Consider the following 18,484-nt stretch of genomic DNA (forward strand, 5'->3'; position numbering starts at 1 on the left):
CAACATGGCTGCATGCGTTTAGAATTTGACTTCACCTTTGCCATTTAATTTTTAACAATTAAACAAGGAAAGAATTTGAGATACAATTAATACACATGATATCTAATGTACAGCTATCAGTTCAAGGAGGAAGCTGCAACATCAAGCTTGAAATTCAAGTCACTCCTTGCAGCACTGCTTCTTATCCTGAAGCTTTGGTCACAAACACAGTCCTACAAAGTCATGTGTGTAGAGCTGTCTACATCATGTCTGTGGACTGAAACAAAAAATAAATCAGTTGTCTGTTTGACCTTGACACACAGAGCTGATGTGTGATGACACCTAAATTCTTTACTTTTAAAGCAACGATGGCACTGGGCCCGGGATTTAATCTGGTGGTTTGGCTCTGGGGATGGCAGTGTCAGCTTGGTTCACAGCTCAACAACCATTCAATCGATTACCATCAAATTTTGTACAGGCGTTAATGTGTCTCAGAGGCTGAATCCAAATCATATTGGTTGGTTTGGTCTTTTCCCCCTGGGCCATGATGAGGTTTTGAGTGAAATACCTCGACAGTGACAGGGATGAGTTGCCGTGAAATTTGGTACAAATCATCCTCAGGAAAAATTCTAATGATTTTGATAAACCCATAATCTTTCATTGAGCGCCATCATCAGGTCAAAATGTGTATTTTGTCCAGTGCTCTGTTTCATTACATTCCCATCAGCCTCAGCTGTGCTGTGTGTTTAATTAGCAATCGTTAGCATGCTAACACGGTAAACAAAGACCATGCACATGACAAACATTACACCTGCCAGCAGCATGTCAGGATGCTGATGTTAGCTGTAGACATATTTACTGCTGATCTCACAAAGTTGCTCTGTCGGTGGAGTTTACGTTTATGCGCAGACCTCTAATGCACAAAATAAACACGGCCGCCATGATTTGCTGGTTGTCACGTGACGTCTGAGTTCATCGTTTTCCTTCTCTTCCTGGCAGTTTGCTGGTTACATCGATGGGGCACATTAAGCTCACAGACTTTGGGTTGTCCAAAGTTGGGCTGATGAACATGACCACTAACCTGTATGAGGGACACATAGAGAAAGATGCCCGAGAATTCTCTGACAAGCAGGTAAATCTTACTCAACTGTAGAGAATGAAGTCTGACTATTTAAAACCTCATCATGTTTAGAATAAAATCTGAATTTTTTATTTATTTATTTTTTTCTGTGTAGGTTTGTGGAACCCCTGAGTATATCGCTCCAGAGGTGATCCTGAGACAAGGTTACGGGAGGCCGGTGGACTGGTGGGCAATGGGGATCATCCTCTATGAGTTCCTCGTGGGCTGCGTGCCTTTTTTTGGAGACACACCAGAGGAGCTGTTCGGACAGGTCATCAGCGGTCAGTGTCTCCTTCACTGTCTTTTCTGTGATGATGTTTATGATATCTGCCGCTCCAACCGACACTGATAGATCCTTGGTTCAGTTTGCCCACAGATGTCCTTGACAATTTAAGCCAGTAAATTCATCTTTTTATTTTCCCCAGCCATCACATGTAATATTTTAATTACATCAAATTTCACTGAGGAATCTATTGTTTTTTTGCGACTGTGTCATTTGCAAAACTCATTAACTCCCCAATTCCTCATCTTCTCTGATGTTTGTCTTTAAAGATGAAAATAAACTCTCGTTATTTATTTATTTATATCAGTTTATGGAATACAGACTTTTACCAGACTTATTTTCTGCTGCTAGAGGTGTTTCTCAGCATCTGCCATGTAGATTCTGTCGAGCACATTTGGGAGAAATTCCCAAACCTCACAGAGATATGAATTAAACATTTGCAGTGACCACATGGAATTAGTTAGTGTGCATATTTCTCAATTTATTGAAGACTGAGATTTCCCTGTGGGCCACTAGAAAAACAGATGGCAGTAAGTGGATTTAGCTTGGCTTTAGACCACAAGTGAAGTTTTAATATTATGATGATGTTACTTCATTCTCTTGTAGTCTCATGGTGACAGCAGTGCAGGGAAAATCTCAATCTTGAAAACAAGAGCTTTTATCTTGTCAGCGGTGCGGCTCAGATGATTTGCGTTCCGTGGTGTTGTTGGATAAGAGCCTCCATGTCTGCGCCATGGAAATGAATGGCATGCCGTGACTGATTTGGTATGCTCTCAATCAAACTGTACCAAGCCTCTGAGAGTGACTGTTAATTAAAAGGGCCTGAGCGCACTGAATGTGTGCCACCGTGGCCTCAGGCCGCACATGCATATTCATAGCTCCCCTCCCAAATTTGATTAAAATGGGGGGGACAAACGGTGCACAGAGCAGACAATCAGCATGGCACAGACAGGCTCCCCTTTTCATTGCTTATCCGTGAGGCTTTTCACTAAAAGCTAGAACGCATGTAAATTGTCTCATTCAACATTGTGCTTACATCTTAGTACTAGCCTTGATTTGTCTGACTTTGCTGGAGAAGCTGTTTAGAAAAGAGCACTTCAGAGGAGAGTAGCAGATGTCGGCCGTCACAATTAGGTAAAAGTTGTTTTCAGAAGAGGCCAAAATGTAAAATTTAATCCCGATTCTCATTTTTTGTAATTTCTTACACACATTTATGCTTGTAATGATAATCAAAATGTTTTTATAGTCACTTATCAAACAATGATGCACGTGTAGCTGTGAAGGTGAATTTGCACTCACCCTCACGTTTCCAAAAGTTTTTCACTACACGAAACATTTTGATACAGACATCTGGCGAGCTAATATGTCTTAATGAAATCCAGTGAGAAATGTCAACTAATGACAGTAATAACTCAGACTGCATGACGTGACAGCATGGATTAAGAGCACAGAAGCCTCCCGCCTCCCTCACACAAGTAACATTAGCAAAAAAAAAAAAACTTTCATTAGCTTCTTTGAAATTCCTGCTGTTCCTGCTTGCAAGTTAAAGCGCAGAAGCTCCTTCATTATGATACATAAGATATAAGATATGTCAGATGGGTTTTGTGTTTTCATATCAGAAGGAAATAGGAAACAGGAAAGTTGTCAGTAAACTCTTTAAGTCTTCACAGTTTAACAAATATTAGCGATATAAATTAAAAAGCCATACACCTGCAGTAACAGTGTGACGCTAACAGTTTCTGTCCAGACCACCACATACAAAAAGCTAATTGCAGTCTGACCCGACAGTGGAATTTCTTTAGTTTGCCGTTCATGCAGTTTAAAGCTTCAAAACAACTTCTTACATTAACCTTTCTTGGTTATTGTACTTTAATTTCTTCTCCTCGTTGATATGTGCAAATGTAACAGCAACCGGTTGCGTGCGTTGTTGTGTGTTTCCAGACGAGATCAACTGGCCCGAGGGAGAGGACGCCCCGCCTCCTGACGCTCAGGAGCTCATCACCTTGCTGCTCAGACAGAACCCTCTGGAACGAATGGGCGCAGGTACAAACACGAAGAGCAAAGAAAATGTGGCACAGCCAGTAACTCGGCCAGGACTCGACAGACCGCCATAAATTCTCATGTGACCATTAGTGCCACCTCAGCACCGCTCATTATTCCAAGTCACCGGGGAAGAAATTGAGGTCATCCAACAGCAGAGCAGTTTATCCTGTGGCCTAGTCACCGCTTCCCTTTGATCAATTGCAATTATTACCTTGCCAGTACATGAATCTAGTTCCATGCATGATCAGGCAGTAGGAGCGTGCAGCTCTGCAGACTGGAAATGTGGCCGTGACCTGGGACAAAAGCTTTTAATCAGAATCGGATGCATGTGGCCAGTTCACTCTGAGGACAGCTGGACCTCCTTGTTCATCTAGATCTCGGCTCGCTGTGCTGCCACTCACAAAGGCTCCCGCTATTCCACGAAAGGTCACAGGCAGGAAATTGTACTGCATAATTTATGGTCATGATATGCAGGTTTGGCCTGCAGCCACTAGGGAAAAGGAAAACATAGCGTAAGCATTTCTTCACCTCCTGCGTCTAACTGACACAAGGTTCAATGTCAGTGCCCGAGTGTTTCGTGTATGCGTTTCCTTCACAAGCACTTTTTACACATTTGTCCTAAAGATTAAATTCAAACTCATGATTCATAATTTGTATTTACACCATCTGCAGGTGGAGCCGCTGAAGTAAAGCAGCATCAGTTTTTCCACAACCTGGATTGGAACGGGCTGCTGAGGCAGAAGGCTGAGTTTATTCCTCAGCTCGAGTCTGAGGATGACACCAGCTATTTCGACAGTGAGTTACCCAACACAATAAAAACAAAAAACATCAAGAGGGGTAACGATTACCCAACATATTCTGAAATAACAATTTATGTCATGTAGTGACTAAAAGCTTGTCAATAAACGGAGTGAAAATGGAGCAAAAAAGCCTGAGGTTCATGGTAGTTATGATCCATTTTCCTCTGCTTAAGTCACCTTGTGGGACTTAAAATAACCTGCAATAAATGAATGCAATTAAAAAAATAAAAAAAAACTTCCCATCATCCCCAGCTCGCTCTGAGAGATACCATCACCTGGAGACGGAGGAAGAGGATACAAATGATGAAGACTTCAACGTGGAGCTGCGGCAGTTCTCCTCTTGTTCTCACAGGTTCTCGAAGGTGTGTCCTTAATCTCCCCTCTGACTTTTCTGGTTGCCAACATAAAGATGTTGGCGATGTGAATGAGTTGATGCCCTCATCTGTCCTGACACTTTTCTCGTGGGAAAGAAAGCACGAGCTTTAGGTATTTCAAATGGAAATTTGTGTCCGCCCGCTCCCCCTTTACCCCTACACTATTAAACATAGATTTCGGCTTTGCATATATTTTCCACTTGCAAATCAGATTTTTTTTTTTTTTTTTTCCTGGTGAAGTGGAACACGGTATACAATACAGTCATACAAACTGGGAGTCATTGTTGTGCTGCATTGCAGTATGCTCCCCTCTCACATCAAAACAAAGCATTACAGCGTGTCTCAAAAAGCAGCGGGGCGTCTCAGAGGAAGTGTCGAGCGCTGCTGAACCTTCTCCTCAGCTGCACCTTAACTCCGAAGACACGATGAAGTCTGCATTAACACAGGCAGCGCCGTGTGTCTGCCCCCCCACCCCCCCACCCCCAGCTGCAAATGTTAAAAACCCTGCTGTATAAATACAAGCTCACAATTACTATTTTAGCATCTATACAGAATAACTACATATATAAGTGCATATGAATTTATTCTGAACCTGACGATGTGTTTCCAAGCACGATGCTGCATTTAACACGTGCACTAAAGCGAATGATTGTTTCGGTGTTTTTCAGGTGTACAGCAGCCTGGATTTGTCTCGTGGGCACCTGGAGGAGAAAGGAGAGACGGAGGAGAAGAAGAGTGAGAGCCCACTGACTGTGGACTCTCTCAGCTGGACGCCAGACTTTGCAGAAATGTATGCTCGCCTCCATCTTTCACTGACACGATCCAGTGTGCAGTAGATATTAAATATGCAGCTGAACGCATAATGACTGGACTCAGATATCACATTAAACACAAGACAAATGGACAAATTTAACGACAGACAGAAATAGCAACAGAAATTAAATTGTTTTTGGGAAGTAACTCTACTAGTGATTTGGATTGTTACAATTTTAGCCTCACACAACCCCCTCAAATAACCCCAACTATCACTTTAAATCAATACATTAATGTAAAAATACTCCATTACAAGACAGACCTGTATTCAAAGTTCTACTTCAGTTAAAGTACAGAGGTGATATTAGCAGAGTATACTTAGAGTAAAAGTATTCGTTCTGTGGAATAATAGCATACTATTATACGTGATATAATTTGACTGTTAATACTGATGCAGCATTTGACTTTTGTAAATGGGCGAGTTGGAGCTAATTTTAACTGCTTCATATTGTGGGGCCCCCTAGGGGTCGGGCCCCTCCTGAGGGTCACCAGATAAAACTGAGATGTTGTGACGTGATTAATGAGGAAAGAAGAAAAAACAAAGTCCTGTTTTCATTAGCTTTTTTGTGAAATAATAGATCATCTGACCTCTTGCGGCTTCAAACTCTTATTTTAATAAAACTATGTGACAGATTTGTAGGGGAAATGTCTCTTAACTCATAAACTTCTGTAACAGAACCAGAGGTCCTGACTGGACTTTATTTTGTCAAGGGACACAAGCCAAAAGCAAGATCATTTTTATTCATTTTGTTCATCTCATGAGAACCTTCTGTCTTTTTCATCCAGGCCCTCGTTGTCCCACTCGACAGACACGGACAGTATGAATCAGGGCCCCCGCCCCAGCTTGCTGCCAAAGTTTGCCATCTCAGCTGAGAGCGAAGGAGACGAGACCTCAGGCCTCGGCGACCCCAGCAAGGCCTCCTTCTCCATCGGGGAGCTCCCGCAGGACGAGCCTGACGCCACCACCCCGGGCAGCACCCACAGCGGAGCCACGCTCTCCGGTACGAAATGACAGTGTCTAGAAATACACAGCATACCTCTGTGGTTTGTAATACATGTGCTTGGTTTTTAAATGACAGATCAATAAGTTGTAAGATGCCTGGGAGAATGAAACAGCCAAACAACCATAGCAACAAAACACCGCACAGCTTATTAAGACAATGATTATTTTTTTGAAGATGACTGCATGTGTTTGCCTGTTTTTAACTTATTCTGGGACTAGTACAGATGGCAACGTTTATATCAATAAACTTCAGGTTTTGCTTTGTTGTATTTTGACTATTTTTCAGTCAAGCTTTTTGTTCAGTGGAATATTTTGAAGGTTTTGTTTGAAAAATATTTGGTTGCATTGTCAGTCAGAAGCTACAGCCAATAGCTGATTATCTTAGCTTAGCATAAAGACTGCTAACAGGGGTTAACAGCTAGCCTGGCTCTACCTAGCATCCCATCTAAAGCTTGTTAATTAGCATGTTTTATCTCATTTGTGTGATACATACAAAAACAAAATATTAGCAGGGGTTTATGGGGGATATGTGCTGGATTATTTCTTGGCTTGTAGGAGTGACTGCCTGTTTTGTCGTCACCATGAGGTTGCCAACAAGCAGAGACTTCTGTTGCTGCTCCCAGCCAAGAAAATAGTCCAGCATAAAACCCCCCGTTTTGTTAGAGCAGGCTAGCTTCACAGGCTAGATTTCCAGCCTTTGTGCTAAGCTAAGCTAACAGGCTTCTGGCTGTAGCTTCGTATTTATCGTTCAGATATGAGAGAGGTATCGATCTTCTCTCTCCAAAATGTCGAACTGTTGCTTTAGTAACGGAAAAACTGTTTGTATAATCCATCACTGCCTAGTTGCTGCTTTGTTCAGTACAGTTGTGTGCTTTACTCAATATGCGTCATTTGTAATAATTAGGAAGTTTCTCAGAACATCTGGACCAGTTGACACCCAGAGGTGAAGGGGTGGAGAGTCCCGACAGTACCAGTCAAACCTCCGCGGACCAGGGTGCTCAGACCACCTCACTGCGGCCTGAGAGCGCTGCAGAGAAGGCCGGAGCCGTGGCAAAAGTCCCAAAGTCCGTGTCAACTAGTGCCCTTTCCCTCATGATCCCTGGGGGTAAGTCGAAGAACACACAGCGACATGCAGAAAGATGTGCGTACGTTGGCTGAAAAATATGATCGCAGGCGGTTTGTTGAAGTATGTCAGAGCAATAACGTGTCAGGAATCACAATAGGAGCAACAGACTTTAACAAATAATGTGAAAGTGATGAAAGCACACTATAGATGTGTGCAAAATTGGCCCAAAGTGACACCTGCTGTGAGTCCCATTTTATAGAGCGGCTGCGAGCGAGTAGCCGAGTACAAGCTGCTGACAAGGAAAGCAAGCACACAGGCAGGGCAGGAGCAAGAGGTCTTCACTGCTGGGAGACAGAAAATCCCATTAGTTTCACCCACAGCAGGAGCAGAATGAACCAGACTCATGAGCTTTATAGCATCAGCTCACTACTCACTGCAGGGGCGGTCTAAGTCTGATTGATTGAATGAAAGAAACCTGCTCAGGTCATCTCTTATTTTTCCAGATATCTTCGGGGTGTCTCCGCTGGCCAGCCCTCTATCTCCTTACTCCCTCTCCTCAGACCCTTCCTCCCGAGACTCCTCTCCGAGTCGGGACTCCTCCCTCTGTAACGCCAACCCGCGGCAGCCTGTCGTCATCCACAGCTCCGGGAAGAAGTTCGGCTTCACGCTGAGGGCGATCCGGGTGTACGCTTGTGACAGTGACATCTACACTGTCTATCACATGGTCTGGGTAAGGACCCCCTTCATCCTGCTGGGAGACATTCTGGCGTCAGATCAGTAAACTGTAAAGGTGCTTTCATCCCTGACACGCTTGAGGCTGTTCAAACGACTTATGGGGAGTTTAGTTTGGTTCATAGTGTGAAGGTGTTTTGGTGCAGACTGAAGAACCAAAGTGACACTAGAATCGTAGGGGTCTTGATCTGCCTCTCATTAAACTCTGGTGCAGTTTGTGTGTGAAAACAAAGACCAACCACAGGAACTTTGTGATAGTATATATATGTGTCTTTAAGTTTGAACTCAGTAATGTATGACCTGATGACGTCCGCACATCATCCAGAAGTGCAGGGTTCAAGTAGCGCTGCGATAATTATTCAATTAAACTAAAAGTAGATCGACATTTTGATAATCGTTTGTCAATTTTCAATCACAGATTCTAAACATTCTCTCAATCAAGGTTCTCAAATTGAATATTTTCATCACTGTGCATCACTGTGTGTTTTTACTATTTTTTTACTTTTCATAAATTTGAGGATTCATTGGAAAATTGAGAAAATAGCTTTCAGATTAATAGATGATTAAAATAATATTTAGTTGCATTTATAGCAACAATGCAGTAACCAGCTCTGTAATATTACAGCACAAAATGCCTCTAATCCTCTTAATCTGTTGTTTCCTTAAATAAATATGTAACAGTCGATAAACTGCTGTGAGAGAATTTCATTTATGCAGCACTGATGTTTCCTCGTCTTGGACCAGAACTAAAAAGCAGCAATTCATAACTTTTTTCTTTTTTTTTTTCCCATGTTCTGGACCGAATGAACAGAACTACAGATGTGAAAACAATAATAAATGTCTGTTGTTTCTGTGAATCAGAATGTAGAAGACAGTGGACCTGCGCATAAAGCAGGACTCAAAGCTGGAGACCTCATCACTCATGTCAACGGAGAACCGGTCCACGGTCTTGTCCACACTGAGGTGGTGGAGCTCCTGATCAAGGTAAATGAGAATGTGTGTTTATCTTGAACCTGCAGCTACTCACTTTTAAATACGACACCTCAGGTGAATAATGACATTCTTCGTGGTGCCTGGGAAATGCAATTTAGAATTTAGTGCGGATCAGGTGAATAATTTGCCCAACCTATTAAGTTAAGGACGTGGTGCTCGTACGCTGTCACAATACTGAACAGCTACTGAAGTTTATGTGCTAAACCTGCTGAGTGGAGGTTTCTATATTTCAAATGCTACAAGCCTGAGTGATTGAACAGTTTCCCCTGGGGGGGGGGGGGGGTGAGTCTAGCTGTGATGTGATTTGATGGAGCTGAGCTGAACATGCAGTACTCCCTATGTAGACTACTGTATAATTTAATAACTCAAATCAAATTAAATGACAGCTCTCTAAAATGAACAACACATATAAACCACAGTGTTGCTGCCACAAATATCACCTTGGATTTAAAATGTCCCCTTGTCCTTTTCAGAGCGGGAGCAAAGTGGCCATCTCCACGACCCCCTTTGAGAACACTTCAATAAAAACCGGTCCAGCCAGGAGGAACAGCTACAGGAGCAAGATGGTCAGATGTGCCAAAAAGCCCAAGAAGGAGAAGACGCCAGAGAGGTACAAATCCTCCACAGACACCTGTCAGGATTTTATTTTCCACACAGCAGATGTGTGGTTTCAAAACGTACCCACAGGGTGTTGATGTGGTCTTGAACGTTATTGAGGACAGTAGGTAACAATAGGTCCTGCTTTCCTCCGTGCGCTCTGCTTCACTGCAGGAAATACACAAAAGAAGAGGTTTGTTTGAGAGAGGCGAGTGAGTGATTCCCAGTGTTTGGATGTTACTATGTTTCCTGCCTCTAGGGGGCAGACGGACAACACTGAAGGAATGTTTGGATGTGTGAGTGATCAGTCCACAGGATCAACAGGTTGTTCCACTTCCAAGAAAGTTACAGGAGAACCTGGAAATGTGCAACATACATAATATAGAAATGCAAACAACCTGCACTCAAGACCTTTCATGTGACACAGAATTTACATTTAAACCCTGATTTTCCAGTTTTGAATAATAGAAGTGCATACTATACTAGTTACTGCTAGTTACTGCTAGTAACTGCTAGTAACTAGTATAAGAATTTATATAAAAAATGATAATAAGCAGTGTTTATTTCAAATCTCTTCTATCTATTTCTATGTCTTAGCTAATGATTGATACATGCTTTATTTTATAGTTCTATCCCTAATCATTGTTTTTATATATTTTATTGCCTCTCTTCACTTGTTCACCGTTAGATTCTTTATATGATGTTTTTATTTTATTTATGCTGTTCTACTCTTTTTCTTACGCTCCGGCTCTTTGGTGTTTTCTTTCATCTGGTTTTATTTTTCTGTGATGAAGTGATTTCTTTTTTCTCTGTCGCTTTTCTTGGTCCAGGCGACGCTCCCTCTTCAGACGTTTTGCCATGCAGCCCTCTCCTCTCCTGCACACCAGCCGCAGCTTCTCCTCCCTCAACCACTCTCTGTCATCTGGTGAGAGTCTCCCCGGCTCCCCCACCCACAGCCTCTCCCCTCGTTCCCCTACCGCCGCCTTCCGCCCCGCACCAGATTTCACACAGTCAGGTGGATGTCTAACTTATTCTGGTTCACCTGACTATCATTCATACGTTTCACTGTTTATTTTTCGTTTTATATGTTGTGCATAATTACTAATATCCTCTGTTTCTATCCTTTTAACTTCCAGGTGGCAACTCCTCCCAGAGCAGCTCCCCCAGCTCCAGCGCTCCAAACTCCCCCGCAGGTTCAGGCCACATCCGACCCAGCACGCTCCACGGCCTCGGCCCCAAGCTGCCGGGCCAAAGGCTTCGTCAGGGGCGCCGCAAGTCTGCTGGCAGCATTCCCCTCTCCCCTCTGGCTCGCACACCTTCACCCACCCCCCAGCCAACATCTCCTCAGCGCTCACCCTCTCCCCTTCTGAGTGGACACTCTGTTGCCATTTCCAAGACAACCCAAGCCTTCCCAGCCAAGATACATTCCCCGCCCACAATTGTACGCCATATTGTACGCCCCAAAAGTGCTGAGCCGCCTCGATCACCCCTCCTGAAACGAGTCCAGTCTGAGGAGAAGCTGTCCCCCTCTTACACAGGAGATAAGAAGCACCTGTGTCCCAGAAAGCACAGCTTGGAAGTGACCCAGGAAGAGGTGCAGGATGAGGAGCTGAGGCCCGGGGAGCGGGATTACACCGTCCTGCAGAGCGTGGAAGAGGCAGCCTGCGAGCCGCTGGCAATCACCCGTGTGCGGCCTGTTGAGCAGGGCTGTTTAAAGAGGCCCATCAGCCGCAAGATGGGCCGGCAGGAGTCTGTCGAGGAGCTCGACAAGGAAAAACTGAAATCCAAGATGGTCGTGAAGAGACAGGACTGGTCAGAGAGGAGGGAGTCTCTGCAGAAGCAAGATGCCCTGCGGGAATCTGACTCATCCCCCATGTGTGGTGACGACAGGGAGGAAAGTTTTCTGGTGCGAGGCCAAAACAAATCCCAGAGCAGCCCAGAGTGTGGCCCTCTGGAGGCCAAAGCTGCCAGCACCACCCTGAAAGATGTTCTGTATAAGAAACTCACCACACGAGTCTCTGAGGGAATCAGCGAACCGTCTGGTGGCGGCGGTGAAAACGAAGGAGGTCTCCGAGCTCTCTGCTCCATTCACCCAGAGTGGCAGCACACCAGGCAGGGGAAAGACAACATGAAGCCAGACAGATTGGACTTCAAAGCTCCTAACATTGAGTTCACCAGGAAGAGGTTGTCATTCGAAGAGCGAGAAGATTGCATGTGTCGGCTCTCGTCTGGCATCCACGAGAGCCTCCACTTTGGCTCCACCAGGTCTAAGAGCCTCCAGCTGGACACGGCCATGCCTCATGACCACATGAAGGCAGGTCTGGGAAGTGTTCACTCCAGCCCTGAGGGTCTGGCGCCCAAGCTTTTCTCCGGGAGAGGAGAGAGCGCTGTGGAAAAACTGCAGCTCATCTCCTCCGCAGAGTCTCCCCTTCGAAAGACATCATCTGAATACAAACTGGAAGGACGTCATGTGTCCTCTCTCAAACCTCTGGAGGGAACCCTGGATATCGGCCTGCTCTCAGGGCCCAGAGTCTCCAAAACAGAAACTTGTTTATCCAAGATGATGGAGAACACAAGCGACTCTGTTTCCGTGAATCCTCCAATGTGGCTTCAGAGCCCCACAGAGAGGCAGATAACCATCCCCCAGCTGAAAACTGCAGACAAGCTGAAGAGCCCCCTGACTTGTTCCCCGAGCCCTGAAGCAGTTTCCTCTCTAAATAGTATCGTAGTAAATAACACAAGTGCAGAAGTGAAAGTCAGTACAAGTGATGAGAAAACACAGGATAGACTTAGTGACTCATTAAAGCCCCCCATCACCAAAGTGGAGGCCCCATCCTTCACTATTAAACAAGAGAGCAGGACTGGTTTGAAGGGCCCTTCATCTCTGGCTCATGAACACAGAGGCCCTCGTCACAGCTCCCACTTCTCCTGTGGAAAAACACCCTCCATACGGGAAGTCAGCAACGAAGATCAGGAGGATGAGGTGGAGCAGCAGGAAGTCACACCACACACTACATCACAAACCACTGCCGGCCCCAAAACAGTCGTCTCTTTGACTCCACCAAAGCTGGAGGTGGACATAAAAAGTTCGCCCGCACCTCCACGTGTGGAGACTCCGGCTGCGGCTGCCAATGATGCATTACCCGTGTCACTGAAGCAGAGTATAAACTCCGGTGTGGATACAGGTCAGCGTCAGAGCTGCCAGGAGAAACCAGCGACTGCGCAGAGCTCAAAAATGACCTCTGTGTGTAAGTTGAATGTACAGAACAACTCCGCATCTGTACGCGCTCCAGAGAGTGTGCTTTCAAAACAGCCACCGCCGAACATCTGCTCTTCAAATACAGAGCCGCAGGTTTCTATCGCAAAATCAGCATCTGGTTCTGCACACAACAATAAATCCTACAGTTCAAAATCAGACGGTCGGGACTGCTCTGACAGATCTGTTAGTAAGGACAGTGTACAGTCTAACAGGTCAGCTGTGAAAGTGGTCGGTGATGCAGGCAGCTCAGGCTCTAAGAGGGAAATCAACACGTGTCCCACAGCTCCAAAGGTGGAGCTGAAGAAAGACGTTTCTACAGTCAACATGGGCACCTCGTTACAAAGTGTCACAGGAGTCACACTGAGCTTAAACAAAAGGGATAACACTGTGTCTGTAGGTAAAATAGAGTGCAGTAGCATATCAGTGCAGAAGAAGGAAGATACCATATCACCAAAGACAAAGAGTAACGGCAACGTGAAAGATTCAGAGCAGCTATCAAAAACTTATCCAGCTGAAAAAGCACAGCACAAATCATCAGACTCAGATCACTGCACCTCTAAAAAAGAAGAAACTGTCATCAATGTGAAAGAAAACACTGTGAAGCAGAAAGGTTCAGCTTCAACGGCTGCAAATGAAAATGTTCTGAGTCCCAAAAGTAAGTCAAAGCCAGACCCACAACCTGTGCCGCACAGCGCCATGAAGACAGAGAAGGAGGCAAAAGCTCCTGAAGTGAAACCTCACAGCGCAGCTGCTCCTGTCTCAGTAGTGAAGGGAAGTCCAAACTCAAAACAGAGAGAAGTGTCTAAAGAATCTGTGCTCTCAACTTCAAACATTCAAGTGACCCATGAGGCTAAACGGAAAGAAGCGGCGTTGCCATCCACTGGAGGCGACGTCAAGCGGGAGGAATTGACGCAGCTGACACATTCTTCCGCTCCTACTGACGTGAAGCAAAGAGAGACCCAGGCCAAAAGCTCTGTAGCAACCACAGCTCACACAGTGAAAGAAAACACTGAGTCAAAGCCGAAATCTCTCTCTCCTAAAACTGTCCCTTCAGCTTCAAAGACTTCTGTAGCTCCAGCACCAGTTATTAAACAAAGTCTTGATGCCAAACATAAAGACCCCTCACCCAAAAACCAAGCCCCAGTCGTTAAAGACCATCATGACTCAAAACCAAAAGACATTAACTCACCTCCACGTCAGCTGCAGCAGCTCAGGAAGGAGCCTCTGCCTCCGTCAGGTGTTTCCTCGCAGCCTGATCCTCCACCAGTGCTGCCAAAACCTGCAGTGAAAAAAGAAACGCCCTCGCCAAGCGGTGGAGCCGCCTCAGCCAGGGTCTCCACCTGCGTAGCCCAGGAGACTGTCGTCAAGGTATCCAAGGAAGGCCCCAAACAGGACAGCCACAAGGGCCCAGAGACCAGGATCACCACCCCGGACAAACTGGCATCCTCCGGCCGGAAGGAGCAGGCTGAGAGGAAGAAGAAAGAAGCGGCTCACGACGTCACATCTGTACAGAAAAACACAAAAAGAGACGCATCGAGAGCGACACCCGCTGCGCAGAAAGACACTTCAGACAAAGACGGTGGCAGGTGCAAGCAGCAGAAAGAGTCACCACGCAGCTCCAGTAACAAAAAGTAAGGAGGGAAGAGAGAAGAGCAGCTCACATTATCACTTCACAGAATCCAGATGTAATAAAATGTTAGAAATGTTGTGCGAGCATCATCATGCCTTCTTCTTCTTTTTGTTTTTTTTGGGGTTTTTTTTTTGTTTGTTTGTTTTTTTTTTGTTTGAGGACCGGGCAAGCTGTTACATGCTGATAGAGAGGTAGGTGTGTGTGTGTGTGTGTGTGTGCGTGTGTGTGTGTTGTGTGCGCGTTTAATAAGATGACATATGACAACACATGTAAATGTTTCTAGGTCTGAATGTAGGCAGCCACATGCTGACGATCGCTGGTGTTTCTCTTAATTCAGTGATTCACTTTTAACTGAATGATTGTTTGGAGTTTTTGTTTGTGTCGATGGCAGAATGCTTTGTGCAATCAGTGTGTCAGGGGCAATAGGGAGGAGCCTTACAAAGGTCGTGACGTACTGTAGAGTCGGTGCCATAAATGATTTTGAATTGCACTCTTACTTGTAGATTGGAAGGACCTGATGTTGAAGTCTTTTAATGCAGTAGAAAAAACACACAGTTTTGCTCAGCAATTCAGCAAAATGTATCGCATGTTTCTGTTTTAGTAGAATCAGATTGTTTGGAAACTGGGTTTCGTGCAGAAGGAATCCACTACGTCCTGTGCTTTTCGCCTAAAACTTAAAAAAAACAAACACACACACACACACAAACATCTGACAGTTCTAGAAATCATAAATTAGTTTAGGGGCCTTAGAATCATGGGAAATAAAACTTGCTGTTCTGAGCAAGATGTGGTGTTTATTCACATTCCTCTGACATCTGTACATATATTTTTGATTTTTATGCAATATAGTGTAAATATGACAACACTGTAAAACTGGGATACATGGGGCTTACATGATTGTCGTTTGTATTATATGTATAGATTTTGCAGTGTCATGTTTGTATGCTCGATATTAAGAGTATCACGTTCTGCTCGATAACTCTGTGGTCTGAAGTAAGCTACTGTGATGTATCTCATCAACTCATCCTCCTTTTTTGTGACCTTTAACATGTTTTCACATGTTCCAAAATTAACTTGAAGAGAAAGGAAAAGTCACACGGGGTGGGGGGGGGGTGGGGGGGGGGACTGGGCTATTTCTAAAAATGTAGCATTACATAACAAAACTGTGAGGGCTGTCAGCGTTTTCCATGAATGTCTTTATTGTTGATGATGTATTCGCCGGCTGACTGCAGCTTGAAGAATGATGACTGTGTAAAATATGAAATATTAACGAGATGAACCAGCAGTTCTGCACATGTTTGCCAGTAATTTCTGCAGTAGATTTTTTTTCCTTTTTTCTTTTTCTTTTTTTTTTTAAGGCTTTGGGCATCATCTCTGACCGTATCCACGTCTGTGCAGAGTGAGTAAGATACGTTCAAGTACACAGAGCGCTTCACTGTCAGTGTTTCAAAAAGAGTTTCGAGGTCGGGTGTCGGTCAGTGTTGTTAAGTCATGTGGTCGTGTTTCGGACTCGTCATGATGAGCAGCGGCTTCGAGCTTCACCGGGGAAAAGATTTTAAATAAGGAATCCTGATTATTTGCAAAGCGTAGCTCATGTCCACGACATGCATTTGATGTTAATGTGCAAATACTTGGTACTATACATAGAGGCTGTCATATATCAGCATTCACACACACACACACACACACACACACACACACGTATGTGATTCTGTACTGTAGATGCCTTTTAAATTACAAACCCTAAATGACACCCAGAAAGTAGCCTAGGACACTAAGTATGTAATGCAGTATTTGCTCTGTCGTGCTGGCTATATAAAAACGATAATCTTGTCTACTACATATACTCTATGTTGACAAGTCAAACAGGAAATACTTCATGTGACATGACACAGAATATAGCTTATCTAAACGGCATATTGTCTCTGAGAATGACACTGAACCACGAGATTGACCGCAGAGATTTTAATGTTAAAAGAATCTGATGTTTACTTGCATTAGATGTGTTGTAAATGTATTGCTAATGTATTGTGAGAGAATAAACGCACCTTAATGTTTGCCACTGTTCAGTTCAGAGGGTGAGGAAAGGAGGGAAATTTGAACTGAAAATGATTTCTGAATTGTCCTGACTGCAAATTGAAACAAATCACTGAATTTTATTTGAACAATTAAATGTTTTGTTTTTTTTTTCCAACCCCACACACACACACACAAACACACACAAACAACAATTGACATTTAAATCCTCAAAGCACATTCAATGCTTGTTTACAAAGCATCATGGATGTATATTTTGTATATTGTTGATTTGCCAAATCTATGTTCTGTGTCACAGATAATGTCGTTTCTAGTAGTGTGAGACTTTGCTCCCTTGCCACCAGGATGTTTAATAAGAACATTTGTTTGTGCAGTAATCAATGTCTTTTCATACGTCAGGTTCTTCTTTGTCTGCTTGTCTTTTCTTTTTGTTTCTTTTTTCTCCTCTGTGCAAAGTTAGTATTAGATGAACTTGCTTACAATGGTTTGTCTTTTAGAATATGTGCAATAAAAGTGTTTTGAGTTTTGTATTTTGCCCAAGGAAAGCTCTATGGATGTCATAGATGTTGTATATTAAAACAGATATTTATACTTCTAATGTTGCGTAATACTGAAAATAAAATGGAATTATAAATTACTTTTTATTTTTCATTGGTTTATCCTGGCATGTCAAAAAAAACCTGCTTATTTTTCACTTATTATTCAACATATTCAGAGTATGAAGACATTTATCCTTAAAGTCTCTGTGTGTAAGGGCTGAAAAATTCCAGACTTACTCCCACTGCTAGTTGCAGAAATACAAGTGCTTGTATTTACAAGGCATTGATACAGAAATACAGCCACTGAAATACATGCTGTTACAATAGAATGAGTGAATTATAGTTGTTTTAAGACTGACAATTTTTTTTGTCAAATTGAATTGTATACCACAGAGACTGGTAACACTTTTATTTATCTCCAAATAATTTAAAAATAAGGAAATAATTTTGTAATTTGGTTCTAATTGTATGAAAAATAGAAATAGTGTTCAACTGATGCACTTCAAATTAATTAATTCCAATTGCCTGCTGCTGAGTCTGTTAGTCAGAGCACAGCAGGTCATCCGCAACAGGGGGCAGTATGTTTCCATTTCTGTTCTAGGGCGGATACCGTTCAAGTAGGTTCCTCAGTTATGCAACGATCATTCAGCAGAGATAAAGAGGACTAATGTGGTGCAACACAGTGTACACAAATCCTCTCGAGATTAGGGTGAACTGATAAAGCTGCATATTTAAACAGCCTCTTTTATACAGATTAGTAGTAACTAACTTCACACAGTCAAATAAATCTTCATTCCTCTTGTATTTCTATATCCTCATGTTATTATCCCTGGGAATAATTTGTATTCTACATTTATGAATTCATGACAGGCGCTTTCTGCTGAAAAAAAAAAAAAACCTACATCTTAGAGAAATACACATTTGGCACATTTAGCCCTTTTAAGTCCCACGATTACAGTGTTAACGGTACAGATGGAGCCGTGTCCGCACAGACTGATTACTAAGCAAAAATATTAAACGGGGGAATGAATAGGAAAAAATCCTCTTAGGGGTTGGGAATGGAGTGGACCGTTGGGAGAGGGGGTGTTGCAGCAGCCAAGAGCATTGAAAGAAAGATCGTTGTGGTAACTAATTTATTATCATTAATTGACCATATGCTGCATCCCTGAGATGTTTTTCAACAGGGAGCAGTTTCCCTCCCCGTGAGAAATATCTG

At 43.6% G+C, this 18,484-nt stretch overlaps 1 protein-coding gene across 9 annotated transcripts in view; it reads left to right on the forward strand.

Annotated features, from left to right (window-relative positions):
• The window catches only part of mast4 (microtubule associated serine/threonine kinase family member 4), a 93,560-nt gene extending 76,194 nt beyond the window's left edge, over positions 1–17,366 (forward strand). For 8 of the 9 annotated variants that reach the window (XM_056402990.1, XM_056402991.1, XM_056402992.1 and 5 more), the window contains 13 exons: positions 979–1,111; positions 1,215–1,380; positions 3,324–3,425; positions 4,098–4,220; positions 4,478–4,587; positions 5,268–5,389; positions 6,199–6,413; positions 7,320–7,520; positions 7,985–8,211; positions 9,075–9,197; positions 9,680–9,816; positions 10,634–10,818; positions 10,940–17,366. In XM_056402990.1, coding sequence (XP_056258965.1) covers positions 979–1,111; positions 1,215–1,380; positions 3,324–3,425; positions 4,098–4,220; positions 4,478–4,587; positions 5,268–5,389; positions 6,199–6,413; positions 7,320–7,520; positions 7,985–8,211; positions 9,075–9,197; positions 9,680–9,816; positions 10,634–10,818; positions 10,940–14,697 — 5,602 coding nt within the window. In that variant the 3' untranslated portion in view covers positions 14,698–17,366. The remainder of the gene's footprint in view (positions 1–978; positions 1,112–1,214; positions 1,381–3,323; positions 3,426–4,097; positions 4,221–4,477; positions 4,588–5,267; positions 5,390–6,198; positions 6,414–7,319; positions 7,521–7,984; positions 8,212–9,074; positions 9,198–9,679; positions 9,817–10,633; positions 10,819–10,939) is intronic. The other variant, XM_056402995.1, reaches the window with a different exon arrangement.
• Positions 17,367–18,484: the final 1,118 nt, after the last annotated feature.

Source organism: Seriola aureovittata, chromosome 18 (genome assembly GCF_021018895.1).
Source record: "Seriola aureovittata isolate HTS-2021-v1 ecotype China chromosome 18, ASM2101889v1, whole genome shotgun sequence".
Taxonomy (NCBI): domain Eukaryota; kingdom Metazoa; phylum Chordata; class Actinopteri; order Carangiformes; family Carangidae; genus Seriola; species Seriola aureovittata.